This window comes from Urocampus carinirostris, chromosome 5 (assembly GCF_059441175.1).
Source record: "Urocampus carinirostris isolate Australia breed hairy pipefish chromosome 5, RoL_Ucar_1.0, whole genome shotgun sequence".
NCBI classification, from domain to species: domain Eukaryota; kingdom Metazoa; phylum Chordata; class Actinopteri; order Syngnathiformes; family Syngnathidae; genus Urocampus; species Urocampus carinirostris.
In genome coordinates this window covers 37,485,681-37,507,500 of record NC_142353.1, presented here as the reverse complement: position 1 = coordinate 37,507,500, position 21,820 = coordinate 37,485,681, and the positions used below count along the sequence as shown (strand labels likewise).

Genomic DNA, 21,820 nt, shown 5'->3' with positions numbered 1-21,820 from the left:
CTTCTTTCTTTTTTAGAGCTAGATTGACCAACAAATGTTATGGTAACAGCTAATCATTCTGCATTCAATTTCAGCATGCTTCTTATGTTTTCTATCGATCACACAAACACAAGCTTGATAAAATAACTAATGTTATGATAAGAGCTAATATATGCCTCCACCTGAACATGCTTCCCTAATACAAGTTAACGACACTGTTTGCGCTATCTCTTAAACGCCCCTCTGTCTCTCTCTCTCTCTCCTATTCCAAGATTCTCTCTCTAGAAAAGATGGACAAGAATAGTCGACATTTTCACACGGGTGTCGTGTCCAGCATGGTCGCCGTGGCAACCGGCTGGCCCCGCCCCCTAGGCAACAGCTGAAGCAGATCGCCTAATTTGCGCGTTTGCTTCTTAAGGGGGGTTGTGGGTTTTGCGGGTGCTGGCTCATTGCATTTTCCGTCTGCATTTCCCGTTCTGTTTTGCTCTGTCCTGTTTTGTTTGAGTCGGAAGAAACCTGTGTTTGCACGTTTTTTTTGTTAAAGCCTGTTTGTTCTGTCTTGTCCCTGAGTTTTGGACGACTTTTATTTTGGTAAATACAAGTTTTGATCGTCAACGCAATTGAGTTCTCCCTTCCTGCCTCCTGCCTCCGTTTTGGTCCGGTCCACCTCGTGACAATGGGGGGCAGATTTATTTTCTTAAAGTATTTAACTAAGTCGAATTAGCCAAATTATTGTCGCTCTTCGTCGAGCCTCCTTTCTCGATTGTCCCTCTCGATCGATCTCCTCTTTTCACAAGCTGGTGTTCCGGCTCCTCCCATGGGCGTGCCGACTCCTCCCATGGGCGGGCCAGAGACTCCCGAACGTGGACTCCACCTCGTCTCCTCCACGTCCTGTCATTGAACTTAAGCCTTCTCTTTGAAAAATCTTCATTGCATTCAATAAATTTAACTTGTATAAAATCCTTTATGGTAAAATGTATAAAATCCTTCACGTTTTAAATAAAGGTTCTTCATGCTAAAAAATGTTGGTTTTGGAAATATTTTAACGACTTCATATTTACAATTTATGATAATGGGTACATGTTGATGAGTTATGCTAACGGATACATGCTAAAAAGTGATGCTATCAGCTAAATGTTAACTGCTTCATGTTAAAAAATGTTGGTAATGGCAATATGGTAACAACTTCATATTTACAAAATATGCTAATGGATACATGTTGATGAGTTATGCTAATGGGTACAGGCTTAAAAGTGATGCTAACAGCTAAATGCTAACTTCTTCATGCTAAAAAATTTTGGTAATGGCAATATTTTAAAGACTTCATATTTACAAATTATGCAAATGGATACATGTTGATGAGTTATGCTAATGGTTACAGGCTTAAAAGTGATGCTAACAGCTAAATGCTAACTTCTTCATGCTAAAGATTTTTGGTAATGGCAATATTTTAAAGACTTCGTATTTACAAATTATGCTAATGGCCTCATGTTGATGAGTTATGCTAATGGGTGCATGCCAAAAAGTGATGCTAACGGCTAAATGCTAACTTCTTAATGCTAAAAAAATTTGGTATTGGCAATATTTTAACGACTTCATATTTACAAATTATGCTAATGGACTCATGTTGAGGAGTAATGCTAACGGATACATGCTAAAAAGTGATGCTAACGGCTAAATGCTAACTTCTTCATGCTAAAAAAAATTTCTAATGCTAACATGCTAACGACTCAGCAAATTGAATGGGCTCAATCCATTGCGGACGGGCCATTTCAAATAGAATGGCTCATTCCTTTCAAACATGAGCATTTTAATTTTTTTCAATGTGTAATAACAGTGTTATTACTATGTTATTACCATGAATGTGATTTTTAGACCTCCACCAGGCATATCCTTGTTGCTAACGGTTATGGGCCCATCTCAAATGAACTTGCCAGTACCGGGGGGGTGTGGGGGGGGCGAACCAAGTAAAAAAATTACAAATACATCTCTTAAAAACTTTATGCTAACTCCTAATGCTAACAACTCAGCGCTACCGGTTCTTTACCAACATCTGCCAGATCAATCACAACTCTTACAATTGCCACGGGAATTGTCTAGTTGTTTATTGTTTTTATTCGGACGCTCACTCTGCTCTCCTTCGCCCCCTGCAGGCTGTTGATGGAGAGCCTTTCGAATGTCAGCCGGGACAGTGGTCATCGCAGGTGGAATTCTCGCTGCAGTCATCTTACTCACCATTGTCGCTGTGCTGTGTTTATGTAGATTGCAGGTAGGTCCGCTCGCTCACTGGTAGAAACCGACACACTGCTCCCCACCCTGGTAATTCACTGTATAACAAAACTATGGCTAAGCCCCGCCTTTAAACGTAATCAGCCAATCGCAGTGTGCATAGCCAACCTATTACACTCATTTGCACTACAGTTCATCAGTTTTGATTTTTGTGTTTTTTTCTTTCAATTTAAACTTTAAAATGGTCAAACAGTGTGGATGAGGTATATGCAAATCTGTGACAAGGTACCCTTAGAGCAGGGGTATCACACTCGTTTTAACTAGGGGCCACAAATGCTATAAAAAAAATCTCATGGGGGCTGGACTAGTAAGTTTAAGAGAAAGAGAGAGGGAGAAAAAGACAGAAAAAGAGAGGGAGGGAAAGAGAGAGTGATAAACAGATAGGGAGAACAAGGGAGACAGAGAGAGAAAAAGAGAGAGCAGAATAGAGATGTGAAGAAGGGGGAAATGAATATAGAGAGAAAAAGAAAGTGAAAAAAGAGAAAGATAAGAAGAATAAGAGAAGTGAAATGACGGAAAGAAAAATAGTCAGCAGGAGAAAAAGAGACAAAGTGAGGTGAGAGAGAGAGAGAGAGAGAGGTCAAAAAGGGGAAAGAAAGAGGGTGAGAAAGAAGGAGAACATTAAAAAGAAAGAGAATTAAAGTATAAATTAGAGGGAGAAAATAGAAAGAGTTAGAGAGTGAGAGAGAAATAGAGAAAAATGAAAAAGAGAGAGAAATGGCTAGGCTACCATCCCTTCACTACTGGGCTGTGGTGCGAGGTCAGGGCACCCTGGTGGAAAATGTTGTTTACAGGAACGGCGGGAACGGGACGGACGGCTGATAAGATAATCAGCACATCCAGGCGCTGGTGACGTAGAAACGCTCGGTGTTGTTTTGAGTACCCCAGACATCAGGACTCTTTTACGAGATGGTGAAGCCCAGGGGGCTTCCTTGGCGCGCCCATGGAAGGAGTCGGCACGTCATTATGCAGGGAGAAGATGGCCTATAGGAGAAAGCTAAAGGACTTGAGAAAAAGGCTTCCCAGAGACTCTAGCGTCACTAATTCAGCCGGAGTACACTTAGTTAAATTTTTAGGGAAAAGAAATCTGCCCCCGTGTGGAAATGTCAGCTTCCTGTTCATCTTTTCCCTCAAGAAACGACCGCGCATACATTTTTGGGTGAATGTAGGTTGTGTTTGTTTAATGGAGTCAGATAACTCATTCGAACTATTTAGGAAACGGTACATTTTGATATTTAATTCCCAACAGAAGACAGGTCTCCGCGATAATTAAAACACTACCGTCCTGAATGTAGCAGTTTCCAACGAGTTGGTGCTCCTAGTCACCTGCTTCATGGCTAATGGACAAGATACAGGGTCTGCAGCGCTGGCTTTGAAGGGGAAGTTAGCCTAGCCGTTAGTGTAGGAGAAAATGCAGGTTCGATAATCGATTAAGTCTTCTCTTACGTGATTCAACAAATGCACGGAGGCTTGCCATGAGGGGGAGTTCTTTATTGCGTCATCCCAAAGAACTCAGAGAACTTTAGACATAACAACGCTTTTATAGCTTCAATTTGAGTACAACCCAAGAGGCGGCCCGGTACCCTTATTAGGACATGTTGTTCGCCTCAGTTTGCTCAGAGAGTCCTTGAAGGTCCCATGCCCTTTAAAGGAAACTCAACTGTCTGCCAAGGACCTTCCCGAAATGATGGCATGACTTTTCTCACAACTGTAAGCAAGTCTTTCTACATTCCTTTCTAAATGTATGCAAATCTATTCTACAAATGCAAGTCTATTTTCCACAACATTAGCAGTAGGTCAGACCAGCTGCACCCTCCTAGTCGCTTGTGAAACCCGATAATAATCCACGAAGCACCCGCCAGTGATCACAATTTCAATGCGCTCTTCTGACTTTCTCCAGAGTCCGACTAAATAAATGGATTTATTTTCAATGTATGGAGCTAGTAAAAGCTACCATATCCCCCTAGTGGGAGGTGGCCAGAGTCAAGAACACACTCACGTTCTTGACTCCTTCTGGGAGATTGGTACCAAGGAGGGGATTCCCAGCCCCCTCACTCAACCCAATATGTCACAACACCTGTCGTTGGGAGTCATTAACTGATCAACCCCAGATGCAGAGCGCCAAGCAGGGAGATAAAGGGTACTAATGTTGTAAGTCTTAGGTAAAGACTCAGCAGAGACTCGAACCTGTGACCGTCCCATCACAGGGCTGGCGACTGCAACAAGATGACAACTGTAGATTTTGAATGAATGCTCTTTATTGTTTTATACAAAAGTAGAACAAAATTGGAGGACCTCTCCATTCAGTGTAAGAAAGCGATTTAGAGAGCGTCTGGCTAGCTGCACACTATCATCGGGTACCCTCAGATTGAGCCAGGTCTCCGTGTTGATTAAATTACAACCAGCCTGAATGTAGAGGTTTTAGCTCCAAGTCATCTGTTTCATAGGTAATGGATCTGGCGTTGGTGACTTAGGAGAGTTGTTACTCGAGCAGCAGCCTCGCTATTGCCTATTTCCTCTCCCTACGCTAACTCGGTCGCTTCCCAAACCTGATAACAATCCACGGAGCACCTGCTGGTGATCAGTATTTCTTTGCGCTTTTTCTGACTTTTGATTTGATGGATTTATTTTTATTGTAATGAGCCGCTAAAGTAGGGGTCTCCAACATGAGGCCCGTAGGCCCCAGGGTGCCCCCTAAGGACAGTTGAAATGTTCTGAAAATAGCTAATCAGTGCTGGATCATAAGTATTTTGTAGTAAAATGTTTTTTTCATTCGTTGAGTCTTTTAACCCTACTTCCAATCATTTACTTTGTAATCAAACGGTAATTTTACTGTCTTGTTGTATCCTAAATGTTTTTATACAGTATTTTGAGTGGCACTTATTTGCCTGAAAAGTGCTTTAATGTGCAGTTTTTAGCTAGCTATCTGCCTACCTTTTTAGCTCTGGTTTTTAGCCAGCTTTCTGCCTACCTTTTTAGCTCTGTAGCTAGCTATCGTTCCACCTTTTTAGCTATTTAGCAAGCGATCTAGCTGGGTTTTGACATTTTTTTGCACGATATCGAGCTAACATTTGACCTTTTTTGCTAGTTATCGAGCTACATTTTGATATCCTTTCTAGCAAGCTAGCTACTTTTTTTCTATCTGGCTATTTAGTTGTCTTTTTACTCTTTAAATGCAGATCATTTAAGCTAATTATCAAGCTCTCTTTTAGTTTTTTACCCGTGCTAAATATCAAGCTACCTTTTTAGCTCTTTAGCAGGCTATATAGCTAACATTTTACCGGTTTTTGCTAGGTATCACATTAAGATTTAACTTGGCCTCCTTTCTAGATAGTTTAATAACTTTTTTTAAAATTCTATCTGGCTATTTACTCTTTTTCTACTCTCGCTTTATCTAGCTGCCTTTTGGCATTTTACCTATTTATCGTTCTCGCTAACTATCGAGTTACCTTCTTAGCTTCTGTATTTAGCAAGCCATTTAGCTAAGTTGCTATTTTAAAAATTCATATCAATTGGGTGCCCTGTGCAATAATTAATGACAAAAAGTAGCTCTCAGCCTCAAAAAGGTTGGAGACCCCTGCGCTAAAGCTACTAGCTACACCAGCCTATCACAGTCGCGCACGCAGACAGTCATGCCCACCCGTATCACAAAGCCCTCCCTAACCTTCCCTTGTGAAAGCATTCGCTGCTGTCTCTCAAAACAAATTGCACGATACTTTGATATCAATTCAAAGACCGCGAAGCAGTGAACCAGCCATAACTGAAGCGCAAAGTAGCTAGGGGTTTCTGTGAAGCGCACCGGGTAATAAGGCGCTCTTTCCGATTTCTGGGCAAATTAGGGTTTTTAGGTGAGCATCTGGGCAGTACGGCGGCGCAGTGGTTAGCGCATGTGCGGCACAGTTCTAAGGTCATGAAATCGAACCACCTGTGTGGAGTTTGCATGTTCTCCCCATGTACTCCGGTTTCCTCCCACATTCTAAAAATATGCATGTCGGTTTAATTGTGTACAGTGTGTACAGTAAGATCAAACATCTAGTTGGATCCGGCCATCTCTGTCTGTCCCTCGCCCCCTTATGCATCCTCCTCCGGAGGAAAAGAAAGCTTGCAACAAGGATAGTACAAACATCTTCTTTGTTCCTTTATCTTCTTTGTTTTCTTCATCCTTACTGTAAAATGTGGAACTGGAGTGCCACGTCCAATTTTGTTGTCTTAATATATCCCATGTTGTAACAATGACAATAAAGGTATATTCTATTCTATTCTAATTGAATGGTGCAAATTATCCCGAGGTGTGAATGAGCGAGTGAGTTGTCTGTGTGCCCTGCGACTGGCTGGCAACCAGTTCAGGGTGTCCACTGCCCACTGCCCGAAGATAGCTGGGATGGGCTCCAGCACCCCCGCGACCCTACCGAGGATAAGCGGTGCAGATAATGGATGGATGGATGGATGGATTGATATTTCAACCCACAGCATGGCGGCGCAGTGGTTAGCGTGTGTGAGGCACAGTTCTGAGGTCATGAGAGCAAACCTCTTGTGTGGAGTTTGCATGTTCTCACCGTGCACTCTGGTTTCCTTCCACATTCCAAAAACATGCATGTCAGTTTAATTGGACGGTCCAAATTATCCCGAGGTGTGAATGAGCGAGTGAGTTGTCTGTGTTTGTGTGTGATTGGCTGGCAACCAGTTGAGGGTGTCCCCTGCCCACTGCCCGAAGATAGCTAGGATGGGCTCCAGCACCCCCGTGACCCTACTGAGGGTAAGCAATGCAGATAATAGATGGATGGATGGATTGATATTTCAACCCGCAGCATGGCGGCGCAGTGGTTAGTGCGTGTCTGGCACAGTTCTCAGGTCATAAAATAGAACCTCCTGTGTGGAGTTTGCATGTTCTCCCCTCTGGTTTTCTCCCACAGTCCAAAAACATGCATGTCAGGTTAATTGGCCGGTCCAAATCATCCCGAGGTGTAAATGAGCGAGTGAGTGGTCCGTCTTTGTGTGCCCTGCGACTGGCTGGGAACTGGTTCAGGGCGCCCAAAGATAGCCGGGATGGGCTCCAGCACCCCCGCGACCCTACTGAGCATAAGCGGTGCAGATAATGGATGGATGGAGGTGATGTCAGCTTGTTGACCCCCGGTGTATCTGTTTCCGCTTTCAGTATTACTGCTGCAAAAGGGAGGAGTCAGCCAAGGGGGAGGAGGAGGAACCCGAGTTATCCACCATGTCGCCTTCGCACCCCCTGGCTCTGTCGGCCCCCCCGACGCCGCCCACCCCGGAGCGTTACGGCGAGGAACCCCAAACGTACCCGCCTACCTTCCTGACCGAAGCCAACGGGCCGGCCAGCTTCACGCCTCCGCCGCCGCCCCTGCGCCGCTGCCAGGGGGTCCAGGGCTTCTGCCCGGCGTGCGCCCGCTGCACCCTGCCCTTCTACCTGCGCCATCCCGAGCGCCTCTGCAACGGAGGGAGAGCCGGTAGCTACCGTGGCCTGCACCAGGACCTGGAGGTGCCGGCTGCAGACCTGTCCGGCTTCTACCGCAAGCTGGATCTCATCAACTCGGCGGCCATGCGGGAGGGGGTCACGCGTAGCGTTAGCACCGACGTGTAAAGGGGCCGGGGGTCATAAACTTTGAGAGGCCGTTTGAGAAGTCAAACAGACAGAATCAATCCCATGCACAGACACCGCTATACTCTCTCACACAGACTTTCTCAAACACCATTAGTCATGCACAAACCCAATGTTCCTGTCTCATAGACATTACTATACTCTCTCACACAGACTATCATACTCTCATACACACTTCTCAAACACCATTAGTCATGCACAAACCCAATTTTCCTCTCTCATAGACATTACTATACTCTCTCACAGACTATTATACTCTCATACACACTTCTCAAACACCATTAGTCATGCACAAACCCAATTTTCCTGTCTCATAGACATTACTATACTCTCTCACACAGACTATCATACTCTCATAAACACTTCTCAAACACCATTAGTCATGCACAAACCCAATTTTCCTGTCTCATAGACATTACTATACTCTCTCACACAGACTATTATACTCTCATACACACTTCTCAAACACCATTAGTCATGCACAAACCCAATGTTCCTGTCTCATAGACATTACTATACTCTCTCACACAGACTATCATACTCTCATACACACTTCTCAAACACCATTAGTCATGCACAAACCCAATTTTCCTCTCTCATAGACATCTACTAAACTATACTCTCATACACACTACTAGTTCTAAGGTCTTGGGAACCTCCTGTGTGGGTTCAAATCCAGCTACCGGACTTCCTGTGCGCAGTTTGTATGTTCTCCCCGTGCCTGCGTGGGTTTCCTCCCACATTCCAAAGACATGCATTTCAGGTGGATTGGCCGGTCCAAATTGTCCCTAGGTGTGAATGAGCGAGCGAGTTGTCTGTCCCTGTGTTCCCTGCGATTGGCTGGCAACCAGTTCAGGGTGTCCCCTGCCCAATGCCCGATGATTGCTGGGATGGGCTCCAGCACCCTCGCGACCCTACTGAGGATAAGCGGTGCAGTTATTAAGAAGAGATGAGACACACTACTATACCCTTATATATACACAAGTTACTATGCTTTCATACATATACGAAGATACTCTCACACACAAATAACACACTACTACTATACTATTCTACTATACTCTCTCGCAAAGACTATTATACTCTCATACACACTACTATAGCCTTATATATACACAAGTTACTAAGCTTTCATACATATACTATGATACTCTCACACACAAATAACACACTACTATAGACTCTGTACTCTCTCACACACTACAGTATACTCTTACAAACACTGTTATATTGTCTCACACACACTTCTTTCTCAAACACCATTAGTCATGCACAAACCCAATTTTCCTGTCTCATAGACATTATTATACTCTCTCGCAAAGACTATTATACTTTCATACACACTACTATATTCTTTTACACACAGTAATATACCTTCTTACACAGACTAGAGTACTCTCATACACACTACCATACTCCTATACACTTATTACTATGTTTTCACATACATGCTACTATACTCTCACAAACGAATACCATGCTCCCCTCACACACTACTATAACCCCTTCCACAAAGTATTGTACTCTCTCACACACAATAGTGTACCTCTGCAAACACTATTATACTGTCTCACTCTTTCTCAAACACTATTTCCCATTCACAAACACGACCATTCTCATTCGCGCATACTATTATACTCATACACACTACTATACTATACTCTCAATAATACCACTTCCCTCTCATACACACTACTATGTTCTCTTACACATATTTCATACTATCGTAAACACACGACTATACCCCCCTTACACATATTACTATACTCTCATTCACACACTGCTATGCTGCCACACACATACTACGGTACTCTCTCACATATACTACTATACTCTCCCACACATACTTTTATACTGGGAGCAACTGTAGTTTGACGTCGAACTGCGCAACATGTACACACAGATCATGGGTTATCGCCACGGTTACCAAAAGTACCCTGAGTAGAAAAACACAGAGATGCTGTGTGAAAAAAAATGCGAGAGTAGAGAGTTTAATAGCGTGTGAGATAGTGTATAGTAGTGTGTGTGTGGTAGTATGCGTGCGAGAGCATCGTAACATGCGTGTGAAAACATAACAGTGTAAGTCTAAGAGTATGGTGGTATGAACAAAAGGGAATAGTAGTGTGTGTATGAGAGTATAATAGTATTGTGCGAGAGAGTATAAAAGTATATGGTACTGTTTGTGCATGGGTATGGCTTTAAATGAGTATAAGAATGGATGTGTCTCTGAAACTATGACAGGCCATTTGAGAAGTAAGTCGTACTTTCTCTCACATATGACGTCATACTCACACACATGCACAACTATACTCATACAAAGCCATACCAATGCATAAACACTACTACACTCTCCCGCCATATTATTATACTATCATGCACACAACTATACTATTAAACATAGACTACTATGCTTTTACACACATAATACCATACTACCACACACATACATACCCTACTATAAACTCTCTCTCTATTTCTATCCTATACTATACTATACTATACTATACTATACTATACTATACACAGACTACTATGCTTTTACACACATACTACTATACTCTCACACACGTAATACCATACTACCACACACACCCACTACTATAAACTGTCTCTCATTCTATTATACTCACTCAGACACACTTTTTCTATACTATACTATACTATACTATACTATACTATACTATACTATACTATACTATACTATACTATACTATACTATACTGTACTATACTATACTATACTATACTATACTATACTATACTATACTATACTATACTATACACAGACTACTATGCTTTTACACACATACTACTATACTCTCACACACGTAATACCATACTACCACACACACCCACTACTATAAACTGTCTCTCATTCTATAATACTCACTCAGACACACTATTTCTATACTATACTATACTATACTATACTATACTATACTATACTATACTATACTATACTATACTATACTATACTATACTATACTATACTATGCTAATCTATACTGTATACTATACTATACTATACTATACTATACTATACTATACTATACTATACTATACTATACACACACTACTATGCTTTTACACACATACTACTATACCCTCATACTTGTAATACCATACTACCACACACACACGCAAACACTACTATGAACTCTCTCTCATTCTATTATACTTACTCAGACACACTATCTCTATACTATACTATACTATACTATACTATACTATACTATACTATACTATACTATACTATACTATACTATACTATACTATACTATACTATACTATACTATACTATACTATACTATACTATACTATACTATACTATACACACACTACTATGCTTTTACACACATACTACTATACCCTCATACTTGTAATACCATACTACCACACACACACGCAAACACTACTATAAACTCTCTCTCATTATATTATTTTCACTCAGACACACTATTTCTATACTATACTATACTATACTATACTATACTATACTATACTATACTATACTATACTATACTATACTATACTATACTATACTATACTGTCTCATACACACACCAATTATTTCTCAGTCACCATTACATTTCTAGTACTGTAGAGTTTTTTATTATTTCTCACCTCTCAGTGTTGTTCTACTCAGGGTACATTTGGTAACCATGGCGATAAACACAGTTCAACGTCAAACTGGAGTTACTCCTAGTATAGTAGTATTTGTGAGAGAGTATTGTAGTATACTTGAGAGAGTACAGTGCTATGTCCGTGCCTGCATAGTAGTGCATGTATAACGGTGTAGTAATATGTGTAAGAGAGAGTAAAGTACTGTGTGTATGATTGCATAATAATATGTGGTTGGAAATATAATAGTGTATGAATGAGAGAAGGGGTATGTGTGAGAGATTAGTAGTATGTGTAAGAGAGGGTATAGCATTATAATTATATATGCAAGAGAGTAAAATTGTGTGTATAAGAGTATCATATTATGTATGAGAGAGTATAGCCGTGTTTGTGGATGGCTATGACTGTGTGTTTATTGTATAGTTTTGCGTGTGTGAGAGTATGCTGTTATATGTAAGAGCAAGTAGAATTTACTTCTCAAACGGCCTCTCAAGTAAGGCTCGACACTGAGGGCTTTCTAAAGAGGGCTTGACGAGGGCATTATCAGGATTTCATCTCACTCACACTTGAAATGCTCTCATACATAACACTGAAATGTTCTTGCACACACATTTCTTGCTCTCAGACAAAATTCTTGAACACTCACACATACCAGATTTATTGTCACTCACACACTATAGACACTCTCACTCACTACCAAGATGTTTTTACAGACAACCCAATTGTTCTTTTACACCACATGTGTCAAACTCATGGCCCGCCGGCTAAATATTTTGTCATGATCTCATATAAAATACTGTAAGACTCACTCAAACCAGACTTATTTCCACTCACACACATATGAACGTTTTTTACAGACCGAAATGTCATTGTCTCATTCATAAATCTCATAAATACCAATGAATTTGTCGTGTTCCTATTCTCATATAAATACTGAAACACTTACATCAACCACCTTCTATCACTCTCATACATCGCTGAACATAATTAGTGAATATTTCTCGTACACAATGCTTACATTTTCTTCACTCACACAAAAACAATGTGATTTACCACTCTCACAACGCACCTGAAACACTCTTTCGCAAACACACTGCTGAATTGTATGAGAAGCCATTTAATGAGTAAATCATACTTGCTCTCATATATAATATCAGACTCTCACGCTGGCACAAATATGCTCTCATACAGACATAGTCATACCTATGCACAGACACTCTTTCGTTATCTCTCGTTTTTCTTTTTCTTCCCATGCCTGTCTCTCTCTTTTCTCTCTTTCTGTTTGTCTGCATCTTTCTCTTTTCCTCTTTTCTCTTCCTCCTTTTGTCCCTCTCTCTTTTTCTTCTTTCTCTCTCTCTCACACTCTTTCCTCTCTTCCTCTTTCTTTGTCACTCTATTCTCACTAATTCTTCTTTTCTTACTTTTTGTCTCTCTTTCTTGCTCTATTTGCCTACTTCTCTGTCATTCTTTCTTTCTCTCTTTCTCTTATTCTCCCCTTTTTCTCTACTTCTTTCACTCACTTTATTTTATCTCCATCTGTCTCTCTCTCTCTCCATTTCCCTCTCTATTTTTCTCTTGTGTTCTCTCTTTCTATCTCTTGCTCTTTCGCTCTCTCTCTCTCTGTGTCCCTTACTCTCTCTCTCTCTCTCTTTCTCCCTCTCTCTTTATCTCTGTCTTTCTTTGTCTCTTTTTTCTTTCTCTTTCTTTGTCACTCTTTTCTCACTTATTCTCCTTTTCTTACTTTTGGTCTCCCTTTCTCGCTCTATTGGCCTAACTCCCTGTCATTCTTTCTTTCTCTCGTTCTCTCTTTTTCTCTACTTCTTTCACTCACTTTATTTTCATCTCCATCTCTCTCTCTCTCTCTCTCTCCATTCCCTCTCTATTTTTCTATTTTGTTCTCTCTTTCTATCTCTTGCTCTTTCCCTCTATTTCTCTCTCTCTCTCTCTCTTTCTCCCTCTCTTTCTTCATCTCTGTCTTTCTTTATCTCTTTTTTCTTTGTTCTCTCTTTCTATCTCTTGCTCTTTCCCTCTATTTCACTCTCTCTCTGTCCCTTTCTCTTTCTCTCTCTCTTTCTCCCTCTCTCTGTCTTTTTCTCTGTCTCTCTTTGTCTCTTCTTTCTTTCTCTTTCTCTTTTGCTCCCTTTCACCCCCTTCTGTCCATTTATCTCTTTTTTTCTCTCTCTCTCCCTCTCCCTCTCTCTCTCTCTCTCTCTCTCTCTCTCTCTTTCTTTCTCTTCCTTCTCCTAGACCAGCTGCGTGAGTTTGACATCCCTGTTCATATTGAATATTTCTTATACACAATACTTTCATTTTCTTTACCAACTTAAAGACGCACTATTGATTTGCGGTATTACACTCACAACACATTTGAAACACTCTCTCTCTCACACATACACACACAGCTGATTTTGTCTTATTCTCATATAAATACAGAAATAATCGACCGATTGTTAATAATTAATATTGATCAATTCTGTCTTTTTTTGGATTCTGTAAAAAACTTTTGCATACATGAGAAAACCCTCTCACAGGTTTTACTGTAATGTGGTTCAATAGTACGTATGAGAGTTTCTTTTGCATGAATTATGTGAGTGGGAACTACAAGTAAGATATTAGGCCCGAGGCCTGAATTTTGCTTTGGGTCGGACTGAAAATGTCAATCATTACGTTCAGGTTCAGGCCGTGCTAAACAACTCACATCCTCCTCTTGAGTTCTCACAAATAAGATAAGAAAATTCAGGGTTTCACTTCGGGCTCGGCCCCTCAAATCGAGTAGTCGGGCTCAGGCTGGGCTGGGCTTGCCCATGAGCAGGGTCGGGCTGGATTATTTTAGGCCCAACTTTACCTCTAGTGGGAACTTTATAGTGGTGCGAATGAGAGAGTTGATCAGTGTGTGAGAGCTACTCTAAAACCTTGTTCTTGAAAGTGTGTATTGAGAAAACAGACAGGAAAACTTTGGCTTCAAAAACCTTTTGCCAAAAGTGACCGATTCAAATGTTGAAAATGAAATTCCCACGATAATTTTATGCAATTTCACGGGGTGTGTTCAAATCAGAGATGAAAATAAACGTGCGTAAATGCAACCCGGGATCCATTTTCATCACGCGCAAATGTGTGACTTCTGGAAAGAGAAGACAAACATTTACCACTCTTTCACAATTTCTAAAAATCGGCCAAAGTAAAGCGCACGGTTGCAAAGGTTTCAAGGCTGTAAACTGGTCGTCTCCAAATAGCCACTTTTGGAAATGTTTTGACATACAAGTTTTAGTTTTTCAGATTGTGATCTTATTTTGAACTAGATAAGGCTTCATGCTATTGTCCCAGTGGTTTTCCGGCTAATATGCCCATGTTACACTTTTTGGCAGGGCAAAAACAGGGCAAGAATAAAAACGTTCTATTTCTGTGTGTTCCAACTTAGATTGCTCAATGTTATTAGCACTTGCAATGATTATTTTGGTTATGGGCTGTTAAAGTCAGTTAAGACTATTTGGTAGCTGTATTTACACAGATAAAATACATATATTGTTAAAATCTAAAACGTGATAGCAGGAGCAAAAGTACTTACAGCCTCCATGTTCCAAAGAGGGCGTGGTTTATTATTCGTCAGTGTAACCGCCCACTCATGAGCACGACTTCAAAATAAAAGAATATAAGACTGATAAACGTACAAGAGATGCAATTAGACTGATTATTGAAACGTTACTTCATGTGTGCGTGTGTGTGAAAGATTGTTTTTATATTTAGGAATATGAAAACAAGTTATATTCACACAGTGAATTCTGAGAAATATTACAACCCAAAATTTTAGAGTCTTTCCTTTCAAAAGAGACCAAAAGCGTCCATATTGTCCAAATGGTTTGAGAACAGTCTACTTTGGGTAGGTCTTGGATTGGGATTTTTAGCTGAATTTTACAGGAATGTTAAGGGGTTCATTGGCTTCTTTTGCCTAGACCAGGGGTGTCAAACATGCGGCCCGGGGGCCAGATCAGGCCCGCTAAGGGATTGAATCCGGCCCGCGAAACAACGCTCAGTGAAGTGCAAGAGAAAAACGAGCTGTAGGTTGAAATATGTCCACTTGATGTTGCCAAAGCCAGGTGCCTCTCACAAAGACGGTGGACTTGTATTTCTCTCTCTCTCTCTCTATCTCTTGCTCTCTCTCTCTTTTTTTCCCTCCCTTTTTCTCTCTCTCTCTGTCTCTCTCTTTCACTTTCTGTGTCTCTCTTTGTCTCTTTCTTTGTTTCTCTTTGTCTCTTTCTCTCTCTCTATATCTTTTTACCTTATTTTGCTCTCTCTTCCATTTTTCCTTCTCTCTCTCTTGCTTTCCCATTCTCTCCTTCTCCCATTCTCTCTTTCTCTCCTTCTTTTTTCTCTCCTCTCTTTCTATTTCTCTTTGGATATTTTTCTCTCTCTCTCTTTCTTTCCCCCCTCTCTCATTATTTGTCTTTATCTCTTGTTTCTCACGTTTCACGTTCTCTCTCTCTCTTTTTTCTCTTTTTTTCTCTCTCTCTCTCCCTTTCTGTCTTTCTTTGTCCCACCCTCTTTTTCTCTCTTTCGCTTTGTCTTATTTCTTTCTCTCTTTCTTTCTCTCTAATCTACTAGTCCAGCCCCCGAAAGAATGTTTGTTCTATCGTGTGGCCTCCGAGGTAAATTGAGTTTGACACCCCTGGCCTAGACCATGGCATTGTTTGGTATCCCTTTGGTTCTTGGAAATAATCCAAACTATACAAATGAGAAAATGAACTGTACCATTATACGTGTTCTTATACGAAACATTCGATTAGCTGTTGTTTTTCTTAGCATAGCGTTGTGTGTATTGTACGTGTAGATGTACTTCACGCAACGTCGATGAAAGTATTTGACACATTTTGGACACCGTTCCATTTCCAGAGCACGCGTGGTAATGCGTACACAAATCAATACAGGATTACATTTTATATCTTCAAAGTATCGCAATCGTGTGAATAGACCCCCTTTACTCGAAGATTCGTGGATTTATGTTCCAATAAATATTTTATAATATCCGATGTACGTTTCTGTCGTGATGTGAATCACCAACTGCCTCGGGCTCTGATTGGCTCCCGATAAGTACTTCTACCCACTCCTGTCCGTCCCCTGTTGTCAGTCCGTCTGCGAACCTCAGTTAACACTAGGCAAGCCTTTTTCGACCCTGACTCCCAACTGTCCCGTTTTTTGCTCCTGTCTGTCCCCCGGCTTCGACCCGTTTTTGATCCTGACCACTCTCCCGTCCCGGCTTTCGACCTCTTTTTGTCCCCGACCACGTCTACTCTCCTTCCCTGGCTTACGACTCGCTTCCGACCCCGACCACGTTTTTGCTCTCCTGTCCCGGCTACTGACCTGTTTTTCCGTTCCCGACACAGCCATCGTTCGCCAGAGCGACCTGCTTCCCGCGTCCAGCAATCACCGGATCGTGGGCGCAACCCTTTCCCTTCCAATAAAAGGACGCAAGTGGGTCCTGTCTCCGTTCTGGTCCTGACAGTTTCTGATTTATCATGTTGCGATTTTATCTCCTGTGTGAAATGTTCTCCCCAAACATTGCAACGGGGGGATTTAATATTAAGGGTGATCCACAGTGCACAGGATCAGGGTTCAAGTCCAGCCACCACTGCCTCTTTTTTCTTTCTCTTTCCTTGTCACTCTTTTCTCACGAATTCTTTTTTTTTACTTTTGGGCTCCCTTTCTCGCTTTATTGGCCGACTTCTCTTTCATTCTTTCTTTCTTTTCTTTCTCACGTTCTTTCTTTCTTTCTTTTTCTCTACTTTCACTTACTTTATTTTATATCCATCTGTCTCTCCCTCTCTCCATTCCCTCTCTATTTTCCTCTTTTGTTCTCTCTTTCTATTTTTTTGCTCTTTCCCTCTATTTCTCTCTCTCTCTCTCTCTGTCCTTTACTCTCTCCCTCTCTATCTCTCTTTCTCCCTCTCTCTCTCTTTATCTCTGTCTTTCTTTGTCTCATTTTTCTTTCTCTTTCTTCGTCACTCTTGTCTCACTAAATCTCCTTTTCTTACTTTTGGTCTCCCTTTCTCGCTCTATTGGCCTAACTCTCTGTCATTCTTTCTTTCTCTCGTTCTCTCTTTTCCTCTACTTCTTTCACTCACTTTATTTTATCTCCATCCGTCTCTCCCTCTCTCCATTCCCTCTCTATTTTCCTCTTTTGTTCTCTCTTTTTATTTTTTTGCTCTTTCCCTCTATTTCTCTCTCTCTCTCTCTCTGTCCCTTACTCTCTCCCTCTCTATCACTCTTTCTCCCTCTCTCTCTTTATCTCTGTCTTTCTTTGTCTCATTTTTCTTTCTCTTTCTTTGTCACTCTTGTCTCACTAATTCTCCTTTTCTTACTTTTGGTCTCCCTTTCTCGCTCTATTGGCCTAACTCCCTGTCATTCTTTCTTTCTCTCGTTCTCTCTTTTTCTCTACTTCTTTCACTCACTTTATTTTATCTCCATCTGTCTCTCCCTCTCTCCATTCCCTCTCCATTTTTCTATTTTGTTCTCTCTTTCTATCTCTCGCTCTTTCGGCCTCCCCGTGCGGAGTTTGCATGTTCTCCCCGTGCCTGCATTGGTTTCCTCCTACATTCCAAAAACTTGCAGGTTAATTGGCCGGTCCATATTGTCTCTAGGTGTGGATGAGCCAGTGAGTCTGTCACTACGGCTGGCAACCAGTTCAGGGTGTCCCCCTGCTCACTGCCCGATGATAGCTGGGATGGGCTCCAGCATCCCCGCGACCCTACTGAGGATAAGCGGTGCAGATAATGCATGGTAAGAGTCATGTGACAATGAAGAGCCAAGCACAGAGACAGAAGCATTCTTTTTATTTTTTTATCAACAATGTCTGTCCATACATCATGACGTCATACAAAGAGGTATCCGTTCTATTTTTTTATCAAAGACAGGAAGTTAAACGCATCCGAATACATTTCAAGTGTCAGGAATCTCGACTCCTCAGTCACGTTTATTTTCTTCTTTTTCTTTCGGAACCCAACGGAAAAACGTCAGGCTGTCTCGCTAATGTGAAAAAAAGTTATTTTTGGGGTATTTTTTTTTAAGATGCGATGACGAATAAATACACCGGCTTGCACCTTTCACTCGCTGTCGCTGATAAATAGGACTAATGTGCTGAATGGGTGAGGGTCTTCTTTCTTTAGCTGCAGAAGGTAACTTCATCGTCTTTTTCGTTGTTTTGGCTCAAGTGTGGAGGCTTGTTTCAGGTTTGCAGACACACAAGCAATGTTTCCTCTAAGCTGCGTGTGTGCGCAATTGCGCACTGCCTGGAGCTTTTCCGCGCACAAGAAAATCTAGCCAGCGTACAAAAATCAGGGCTCGAAATTGCTAATTAAGAAGCGAATTAAGTCAAAGTTACAGTGCATGAAGGTAAAAATACACGGGTTCCCCTGACGCTGTGTTCTAAATGCGGTATTTTGAAGTCAAGGCCGAAGTAGAACGAAGTTGAGTAAAGTCAGTACAGTTTTTCGAGAACCGGCTTCTTTGGCTCGGCTCGCTAAAAGGAACCAGCACCTTTCGGGTCCTAAACGGCTCTTCAGGTTGTTTTTGCTTCTTTAATCCCAACATGACCAAATATTATGTACAATTATGCAAACAAATGACTTAAAGGAAGGGGGGTAAATAGACCAAAAAAAAAAAATAATACCAAAATGAAAAACTAGTGAAAAGCTGAGAAAAAAAAAAACAAAAGGAGAGAAAAAAATAGCAGGAAAAATTCAGAAAAAGGCAGAAAGAAAGAAAGAAAGAAAGAAAGAAAAAAAGAAAGAAAGAAAGGCAAAAATGCAAGAAGGAAGGGGGGTAAATAGAGCAAAAAAATAAAATAATACCAAAATGAAAAACAAGTGAAAAGCTGAGAAAAAAAAACAAAAGGAAAGAAAAAAATAGCAGGAAAAAATCAGAAAAAGGCAGAAAGAAAGAAAGAAAGAAAGAAAGAAAGAAAGAAAGGCAAAAATGCAAGAAGGAAGGGGGGTAAATAGAGCAAAAAAATAAAATAATACCAAAATGAAAAACAAGTGAAAAGCTGAGAAAAAAAACAAAAGGAGAGAAAAAGAGAAAAAAAGAGCAGGAAAAATTCAGAAAAAGCCAGAAAAAAAGAAAGAAAGAAAGAAAGAAAGAAAGAAAGAAAGAAAGAAAGGCAAAAATGCAAGAAGACAGGGGGGTAAATAGAGCAAAAAAAATAAAATAATACCAAAATGAAAAACTAGTGAAAAGCTGAGAAAAAAAAGAAACAAAAGGAGAGAAAAAGAGAAAAAAAGAGCAGGAAAAATTCAGAAAAAGACAGAAAAAAAGAAAGAAAGAAAGAAAGAAAGAAAGGCAAAAATGCAAGAAGACAGGGGGGTAAATAGAGCAAAAAAAATAAAATAATACCAAAATGAAAAACTAGTGAAAAGCTGAGAAAAAAAGAAACAAAAGGAGAGAAAAAGAGAAAAAAAGAGCAGGAAAAATTCAGAAAAAGACAGAAAAAAAGAAAGAAAGAAAGAAAGAAAGAAAGGCAAAAAATGCAAGAAGGAAGGGGGGTAAATAGATCAAAAAAATAAAATAATACCAAAATGAAAAACTAGTGAAAAGCTGAGAAAAAAAAGAAACAAAAGGAGAGAAAAAGAGAAAAAAAGTGGCGCAGAAATTTACAGCGGATTATAATCAAAAGAATGGATTGTCGCCGCTTGAGCTAACGTGTCTGCCTGGACTGTTGTTCAAACTTTCCGAAAGTGACTCTGAAAGTGAAAAAGGGAACCTTTTAATGGATGTTTAGCAAAGCTGTTCTGGTTAGAAACAGAAGACTAGGATTTTGACGGTTATGTTTTACTTTGTAATCAATACTTAAATAATCCACACCGAAACTCAGTTTTGCTCCTCTGTATCTTAAAATATGCGCGCTTGTATCCCTGCCCTTGTTGTTGTAATGCATCCGCCAGCAGGGGGCTCGCACGCCCTATTGTGGGCTGCGCCTTGTGTATGTGTTGAAAACAGAAATAGAACTGGATACGAAGACTGCACCCGATCACACAGTGCGCCCTCTGGTCGTAAAAATACAGTAAACAAAATCAAAAGAAAGAATATGGGGAAAAGAGAACAGTAGGGGGAAAAACTGAAAAGAAAAGTCGACAGTATTCTGATATAAAAAGGCAGTGGTGCCCCGTGTGAGGAAAGCCAACCCGGCAATCTAGAAACCTTAACTGTGAATAAGAAAGATAGACTGCAAGAGAAAGAATAACGCGCAAATTGGGTGAATGCAGTATGCGGGTAGAATCAAAAACTGTGTGAGATGCAGTGAAACCCGGCATGCCGTCGAGATTTCTGAGTGATGACTTTGTGTTTTGAGAATGTAAACATTCCACTACTGCTTCCTGAACAAAAGCAGCGAGGGTCTGGGTTCTAGGACGCAGAGGGTCGAAGTGCCCGGCAAGAGTGGCAGCAGGCTTTGCTATAGTACCAGTGACTGCACAGGTTGACCTTGAGAGCCAATAGGCAGTTGGTGGTGGGCCGGTCCTGGCAACTTTCATCTGGACAGGGACACGAAAGTTAGTGATACTTAAGTATGACAGGAGACACTAAGAAAGATGATCTCTTGTGGACTGACCCGGTGGTTCAGTAGGACATGGCTGGAGACTGCATGTCTGCTTGGAAACAGGCTTGGTGAGTGGATCGCAACCTCGGACCAGCTCACGTTCTTGGTAACACTTGACGTCACGCATCCTGACGCCGACTCCGCATGTCTTAGTGCACTGGACACACCAAGGTTGCATGTCAAAAGCATGCTACACGCTGTTCCTGGTGCGGATTAGCTTACCTCGGACCAAGGTGTGGTGTACCACTTGAAGCACGGACGCTCGAAGCAGGTGCTTTCTTCCTCAGGCTTTGGGTCGACGCTGCACGCTTCTTCATTGAAGACCTGGAACTTGCCGTTGCTGATGCCTACACACTGGACCATCCTCCGCCGGACACCGCGGCCGCAAGTAGTGTTGCACTACACATAGTTACATGTTTAGTGTGTACATCTCAGTTATACAAACAACAAGCGTAAGTCACACATGCCTTTTAACCCTCAATAGGGCTCACCTTTTCCCAGTCCTGATTGAGCCAGTGGGCAGGGCAATCCCTGTCCCCACAGGGCTGAACAGCGAGCGGCTTCTCATTACCAAGACACTGCTCCTCGGACACTACTCGGCCCTCGGGGGCCTTGCAGTACACGTGGCGCACCATCTTCCCATGAGGGCACGGAGCTGAGCACTACGGAACACGGCGGAAAGCAATTATATGGTTTTCTGAAATATATTTCATTATGTTCATACGTGAC

General features: G+C 41.3%; 3 protein-coding genes across 3 annotated transcripts in view; 2 read left to right on the top strand and 1 right to left on the bottom strand.

Annotated features, from left to right (window-relative positions):
- LOC148366226 (protein FAM163B) overlaps nt 1-10,030 on the top strand; it is a 15,246-nt gene extending 5,216 nt beyond the window's left edge. The window contains exons 2-3 of the mRNA XM_088335190.1: nt 2,133-2,248; nt 7,424-10,030. Of these exons, the coding sequence (XP_088191316.1) occupies nt 2,156-2,248; nt 7,424-7,870 (540 nt within the window). The 5' untranslated portion in view covers nt 2,133-2,155 and the 3' untranslated portion in view covers nt 7,871-10,030. The remainder of the gene's footprint in view (nt 1-2,132; nt 2,249-7,423) is intronic.
- LOC148366224 (natterin-3-like) overlaps nt 1-21,820 on the top strand; it is a 163,718-nt gene that overhangs the window by 102,853 nt on the left and 39,045 nt on the right. The gene's annotated exons all lie outside the window — the stretch shown is intronic.
- adamtsl2 (ADAMTS like 2) overlaps nt 18,312-21,820 on the bottom strand; it is a 41,400-nt gene continuing 37,891 nt past the window's right edge. Inside the window, exons 16-19 of the mRNA XM_088335194.1 lie at nt 21,583-21,753; nt 21,314-21,490; nt 21,104-21,248; nt 18,312-21,026 (exon numbers count right to left, since the gene is read on the bottom strand). Of these exons, the coding sequence (XP_088191320.1) occupies nt 20,899-21,026; nt 21,104-21,248; nt 21,314-21,490; nt 21,583-21,753 (621 nt within the window). The 3' untranslated portion in view covers nt 18,312-20,898. The remainder of the gene's footprint in view (nt 21,027-21,103; nt 21,249-21,313; nt 21,491-21,582; nt 21,754-21,820) is intronic.